This window comes from Raphanus sativus, chromosome 7, assembly GCF_000801105.2.
Source record: "Raphanus sativus cultivar WK10039 chromosome 7, ASM80110v3, whole genome shotgun sequence".
In the NCBI taxonomy this organism is placed as follows: Eukaryota; Viridiplantae; Streptophyta; class Magnoliopsida; order Brassicales; family Brassicaceae; genus Raphanus; species Raphanus sativus.
The window spans coordinates 22,323,525-22,330,824 of NC_079517.1; the positions used below are offsets into that span (position 1 = coordinate 22,323,525).

A 7,300-nucleotide genomic window follows, 5' to 3' on the forward strand; every position below is an offset into this window, starting at 1 on the left:
TAAAAGCACCCAGCTTAATGGCTCAGTCTGTCGACCTTCCAATAAGCCCACCGAGTTAAGGTTCATTCAGGTAGTCGACGACCTAGGTCAAGAGTGAATGAGGCTATATAAGGAGACCAAGAAGGCAAAAGAGGAGAAACACATTAGACAAACACATAGCAGTTAGAATTAGGATTTTCCTTACTTTGTTTTTTATCGAATTGTAATTTTACGGCCAGTTTTTCGAGCACCGGTTTATGTACACCGTCTGTTTCCTTATTTGTACCGACAAACATTTTTTGGTCTAATAAAACGTCTTTGAAATAACCTACCTACGAATTTCGTTTCTATTACTAGAACCCGACCAAACTCGGTTCAAATATTTTGTATTCATGGGATGTTCGGTTTTGGCCATCTATTGTATTTGTACTAAATCTAGTATATTTGGAATAAATTTCAATTCGAGAAGAAAAAATCATACGAGACTTTGATTCCTTAATACGCATCGTCCCATGTCCTTATCCTCTTACACTGGAAACCCATCGCCTCATTCTGTTGCGGTGATGCTTTCTGCGTCATCTCCTCCGCTTACATCTCTTCTCTACCCAAAAGCCTGTAAATTTGGTCAATCAAAATCGAACTCAAAAAGATTATTCTCTCTTCGTGCTTCCTCATTGCCTGTATACGATACCAAGCTTAAAGCTGAGTACACACCATGGCTCATCGTCGGACTTGGTAACCCTGGAACAAAGTACTACGGAACAAGACACAATGTAAAGTCTCAATCTTTCCTTTTCATTTCGATGATTTATAGATCAAAGGTATCGTCTTTATTTGGTTCTTCGTTTGTGCAGATTGGTTTTGAGATGATTGATCATATAGCTCGAACGACAGACATTTCCATGAACACAATTCAATCCAAGGGTTTGGTCGGAATAGGTGCGGTTGGAGAAGTGCCGATTTTGTTGGTTAAACCTCAAGCTTACATGAATTTTAGTGGCGAATCGGTTAGTCTCGAGTGATATAATGTTTTGCTTACATATGATTTGAGGCTTTGTGTATGTATTTTTGATTTCGTCTGTGTTCTGAAGGTTGGGCCATTAGCTGCTTATTATCAAGTACCCTTACACCACATTCTGATGGTAAGAATGTAATCTAATTGTTTTGCATCGTAGTGATGATTGAAATATTTGTATTCTGCCTCTGTGGTGTAGATATATGATGACATGGGTTTGCCTAATGGTGTCTTGAAGCTTCAACCAAAAGGAGGACATAGCCACCACAACGGGTAAGTGATGTCTTATGTTTTTGGAGAAGTGAGAAATTGTGGACTCTTCTGTTTTTACAGAGTGGGCAAGGACTATTCCTAGGATTATAAAGATATAAGGAAATGAACCATAGATGAAGTTAAGAGTTTTCAAATCTCCAGTTATTGGAATTAGAAATATTTTTCATTTGTTTAATTTCTATACTTAAACCATTTGTATTGTTAGGAGTGAATCACAGCATTATATTGAAAGTCACCAATTCTGGTGCTTTGACTGAAAAGGTTTGTGAGTGCTTCTTTTTTTTTTTCTGTGTCAGGTTAAAGAATGTGACAGAACATCTAAATGGCTGTCGTAGCTTCCCCCGCTTATCAATTGGTATGTGTTCCAGTTCCACCTTGTGAACTTTCCCTTACAATCATAGTTAAACTGTATGGTAAACTGCAGGAATTGGGAATCCACCGGGTAGCATGGACATGAAAGCGTTTCTTCTCCAGAAATTCAGCCGCTCGGAGCGTAAGCAGGTAAAAAAAACACTAGCTTTTAACCTATGTCTCAGCCAGTCAATTGATCTCTGAAAGTATGAAACGTTTTTTGGATTAAAGACATTCTACGGCTGTTTTGTTCAACGAACTAAATGGTTATGTTGAACTGAATCATGTTAGATTGACGCCGGAATGGAACAAGGTGTTGATGCCGTGAAGACACTTGTTGAACATGGATTCAACGAGACAATATCTCGATTCAATTTGGGGCAGAAATACAAGTTCCATACAGTTTGATTATCTTAACTTTTACTTCACCTCCATATCTGAGCAAGGAACACCGTTAGTCAAACATTATATTGTTAGTATCATTAGTCTTTTGTCTTAGGGGTAGGTTATTTTGTAAACTGAAGATCAGTTTAAAGTGTTATATTCGTTTTTTATTTAGACAAATTGCTGTTTTGTCTCTGTTATATGGATGCATGTACTAGTAACATTAACACCGACTTGGAGTTCTCATAAGCTCCATTCACCAGTACTTTTAATTTGTGGGTCCCGATTCCGTTAGGTTTTTCCAAGTTCGATTTGGTTAGAGTTTCTGAAGTCACCACAAATATTTGAATTATTCGAAAACTTCACTCAAAAGTTATTCAAACTATCTTAAAAGATTCAATATTTAAGTATCCAAATTAAACTTGGGTATTTTATCCTGACCTAAAAATCTAAACCACAATTGATCTAAAAATTAGCTTGAAACCGAATTGAAAATTTACAACTATTTAACTGGTATCAAAATTTTACTACCCAAGATCCAAAAAAACCAACTCAAATAAACTCGACTAGAAAAGAACCGATTTATACCCGATCCAAAAACATAAATATCCAATACTATAACTGTATTTTCTAGTTTATATATTTCAATTTATGATTTAGTTGTAATATTTTTTGCAATAATTATTATTAGTTATGTAACAATTTCATGTACTATAAAATTTTAAATGTCAAATTTTAAGTTTATTTTTTTCTAATTTCAATTATTAATAATTTATTTTTAGTTATTTTATAAATATTTGGGTAAATATGATTCAATTCAGTTAAATTTTGATAAAGATGGATACTTTAAGTATTTTTGGTTTTAAATACTCGTTCCTGATTCGGACCCACTACAGACTCAAAAATTACATGTATTTAAGTTATAGACTTCAACCAACTCGGACCCGAAAGGAACTATCCCGATTTTATTGCATAAGATAAAGTGTATCCTACACCATGGGAGTAAGAGTTTACAGAGATTAGAAATGATTTTGACACTGAATCGGCCTCAAGAGAAAGCTTTAAAACTACTGCTATGATACCTAGGTATTGTATGATAATCAGTATTTTAACCTTAAATCACACTAAGAGCATCTCCAATGGTGTTACTCATTGGAGTCATTAAAAATAATTTTATAATTATTATTTTTTCAGATAAAAAAATAGAAAATATCAACCAATCATGGACTGCCACGTGTCGTGGGGTTCGCAAATATTCCTAAAGATTAATTCTTATTTAAGAATTTTTAGGAAATAATCCTTAACTTTTGGTGGATCCCACAGATTATTATAATGATTTAATGCTAAGAATTCTCTTTTAAGGATCTCTATCGCGGGTGTTCTAAAAGTGAACAGTTAATCGTAGGAAGTAATTATCGGACTGAATCCGAAGAGACCAAAATTATACAAGTCTATAATAATAGAGTCAAACTAAGACAAGAGGAAAAAGATTGTGTTCGAAGAAGAAAATAGATATGCAAAATAAACAATGAAATAAAAGATAAAACTTATAAATAAAAGCATTAGACATTAGAGAAATTGTAGAAAACCCTATCATACATGTATGCAGTTTATATTATCAAGAAACCAATTAAGCACTACTTTTTGCCGTGGCTCTATCACTATGTTTAACAACCTATAGATCTAACTGTTGTTGAGCCTAAAATATTAAATTTGCATTAATTCGAGTTTCAATAGATTGTCAAAGCGCATTGACATTAATTATCACTGGCAAGTATACTTTGCTCACAAAATATTATTCTCAGGAAATTAGACCAACTTTCGTCACCTCCAATCAACCACAAGTTTTGAACTAGGTAGCTAATCAACTTCACGCATAAAGATACAAATGAAGAACTCTCATGAACATTTCCTATTTCAAACAATCCTTAATATTCATTATCTTAAGAGTTTTGAACCCCTAAAACCTCACTATGAATGAAGCTACCAAAGAACATAAGATCAGTGATAAATTTTGCATAGTTAGATTAAAAAGACATAACAAAGTTTCAGAAATAATATTTTGTCTCCCTAGAACTCTAAAACCCTAAAAGTTATATATCAAAATAAATTTTAGCATAAAACAGGGCTTAATAATAGTAGATATAAGTAAAAAAAATACGTTATGGTCACATTTTAGTTAAATGCAAACTAAAAATCAATAAATATTTTATTTTTTATTATTTCTTTATTTAAAACGACAAACTGACTAATCTATAATAAAACATACCTAGCTTTTTCTAAAAGATGAATCGATCTCAAACTGGTAGCATTGAAAATCAAATTCAATTTTATATTGTGTTCAAACTTGAGCTCAGTCTCACCTAGGAAAGTCATACATTAGTTGATAATCGTCTGACACATTTACACAGTATGCATCTACAATTTTTTTTGTATCTAATTCAACATCTTTTGTTTTAAATAGATCTAAACCTGCAAAAGAAAAAAAAACAGATAAGCCATCATAACACATATTTTGACTCGAGAAAATACTCAAAACATAGTTTAGAAACTAGTAAACACACCAATATATCATTGTTGTTGACGTGACAAAAAATCAAGTGCAAAAACAGATGGACAAATCAATGTAACGACACAAACATTTAATGTGACTAACGGCATCTCCAACCCAACCTCAAATCCTAAAATTTTGAAGGTTTTTGTCATTCCAATCCAACTTCAAATCCTCAAATTAGCCCTGCGATTCCAACCCAAACCAAACAGTCCGAACCGACCCAAACCGAGGATTATGAAATTCGGTTAGTGTTCAGTTAGGAGGAATAAACCGATCGGCAGATATTTAAATTAGGTTTAGTTATCAGGTCGGTTCGGTTCGGTTAGCAATTTCCGAACGGTTAACCGCAAATAACCCTAGCATATATATATACTCTAAACCTAATTTACATCTAACCTAACGGCCTAAACAATAATTTAACCTAATCATCTCTCACTTTTTCCCAACCCGAGCCTCTTCTTCTTCGTCGAATCCTCAATCAAGTTCGTCTTCTTCTGCTGATTCTTCCATCCTTGTGACCACGAGGTAAGGGTTTCCTTCTCCTTCTCTTGTTTTGTGTTAATTTTAAGGTGTGGTTCGGGTTTGAAATCGATTTAGATTTTAGGGTTCGTGTGAAAATCGAATTGGGGGTTTTGGGTTTGGGTTGAAGGGGTTGTCTATTGTCAGTGTATCTGTGTGATAGTCTCTCAAAGGAGTTGTATATCGATTATTAGCTAAGGGTTCGAGATGGATTTGTGATTTAGGGTTTTGGTGAAATTGATTTGGGGTTTTAAGGTAAAACGTTTGTGGTTGTTCGATTTGGTTCTTATGATGGATTTTAAACTTTGAAGTTTAAAGTTCTTATGTAGTGTTGATCGATTATGTTTTTTTTTAATACTGGTTTTTTTAACACTGGTTCTTAATTCTTAAAGTTTTGTTATAAAATATAGATAAAGATTAAGTGTTTATGTGTATATATATAATATGATTATAAAGATAAATAATATAATAAAAGAGGAAGAGGAAAGGGATGTGAGAGAGAGATGATGTAAGTGAATTGTGATTCTTTGATTCTATTATTTCTGTACAACATTCGACCACTATTTATACAAAGAGATAAGTTGGTCAAGCTCAGATATTTATGAGAAGAAATGCATATAATATTATGTCAAGTCGGTTGGTCAAAGGCAGTAACACTCCCCCTTGATTATCCATTTGTATATTACGTAGTGCCTCGTTAAAAACCTAGTCAAGGAAAAATCCAATGGGATAAAAATCATGACAAAGGAAAAAGAGTACACTGACGTAATCTCCCCCTGAGAATAATGGACATAGCTTTCTCTTCACAAGTCACACAAACGACGCATTCCGATACCGTAGACGTGTTTTCGGAATGTTGTAGTCGGAAGAGCTTTGGTGAACAAGTCAGCCGAATTGTCGCATGATCGTACATATTCAATGTCCACTTCTTTATTTTTCTCGAGTTCCGGAATGTACGAGAAAAATCTTGGAGGGATGTGCTTTGTTCTGTCGCTCTTGATATAACCTCCTTTGAGTTGAGCGACACAAGCCGAATTATCTTCAAAAACTTTTGTTGGCTCTTTCTTATTAACTATTCCGCTTGAATTTTGTATGTGGTGACTTATTGACCTTAACCACATACATTCTCGACATGCTTCGTGAAACGCAATAGTCTCTGCATGGTTTGAATAAGTTGCTACCAGAGTTTGTTTATGGGACCGCCAAGAGATCGCGGTTCCACCAATTGTAAAAACATAGCCGGTTTGCGATCGAGCCTTATGAGGATCTGATAAGTATCCTGCATCTGCAGAACCAACCATACCAAAATCGGATTTTCTAAAATACATTAACCCTAAATCAATACGTACCTTGGAGAGAACATATTTGTTCTCGACGCCGTTTTAATAGAAAACGAGCTATATCTTGCAAAGACATTAGTTTCTAAAAGTATATCTAATCAAATACCATTCGCAAGATATATAAGCTCACATATGCTTTATTACCATTAGCATCTCCAAAGTACTTATTTATATAAGATCTTACCAGGATCTTTTAAACAATATCTCTTTCAATACATGTTCATTCGTTTTGTTTCCATCAGTTTGTTCTCCAGGAACAACCACTCTTGTTGGAAAAAATTTCAAAGGGTATATATGATTTCATCACCCTTTTCGTATCTGTGAACGCATCTGGTAACTGGTTTGCATAATTATGCAAATGCACAATTTTCTGAACTTCGAGTTCTCTTTAACTTGTAGGGGGATCAAGGTGTAACAAAAACTGTGTACACCATGTAATCTCTTTTAGGATATCCTCTAATTCCTCCTCCTAATGCTGGAATTCATTATTATTTAAAATGGCAATCGGCAAACCGTGCCGTTAACATATCACCAGCTACTGGTTCCAGGTATCTCATTTACTGCTTGTTCTAACTCTTTCAGAGTTTTATCGTTCCCGAGAATATCTTTAGTTCTCCAGGGAATACTAAATATCAAGATGCAACTCAAGTCGTTTATATCCTGCCAGACATATCAATATACTGCATCTATATTAAAATTTCGGCAGTGACCTTGGAACAAGCTGTTTTTCATTCCTCAAGGTCATATTTCTTTTCATTCTCTGGACAAATATGCTTGGACTTCTAGTACAAAGCCTTCTCGTTTTTCTAACGAGCTTTATATCAAATTGATTGCCTTATTCACTCTTTGGCTAATCAATTCACTCTTTGGCTAATCAATTCACTT

At 34.2% G+C, this 7,300-nt stretch overlaps 1 protein-coding gene across 1 annotated transcript; it reads left to right on the forward strand.

Moving 5' to 3' along the window:
• Positions 1-445: 445 nt before the first annotated feature.
• Positions 446-2,288, forward strand: LOC108848437 (chloroplastic group IIB intron splicing facilitator CRS2-A, chloroplastic). Its single transcript, XM_018621800.2, has 7 exons — positions 446-752; positions 834-986; positions 1,071-1,121; positions 1,194-1,267; positions 1,564-1,622; positions 1,692-1,768; positions 1,910-2,288. Exons 1-7 carry the CDS (start codon positions 492-494, stop codon positions 2,024-2,026), a joined length of 792 nt encoding a protein of 263 aa, XP_018477302.1. The 5' UTR covers positions 446-491; the 3' UTR covers positions 2,027-2,288.
• The last annotated feature ends 5,012 nt before the right edge of the window (positions 2,289-7,300 follow it).

What these genes read in the sequence shown, in the direction of transcription:
- LOC108848437 (XM_018621800.2), top strand. Translation starts at nt 492, where the DNA reads ATGTCCTTATCCTCTTACACTGGAAACCCATCGCCTCATTCTGTTGCG. An exon ending in CCTTACACCACATTCTGATG is followed by an intron (nt 1,122 to 1,193) that starts GTAAGAATGTAA and finishes TCTGTGGTGTAG; the next exon opens with ATATATGATGACATGGGTTT. An exon ending in GCCGCTCGGAGCGTAAGCAG is followed by an intron (nt 1,769 to 1,909) that starts GTAAAAAAAACA and finishes GAATCATGTTAG; the next exon opens with ATTGACGCCGGAATGGAACA.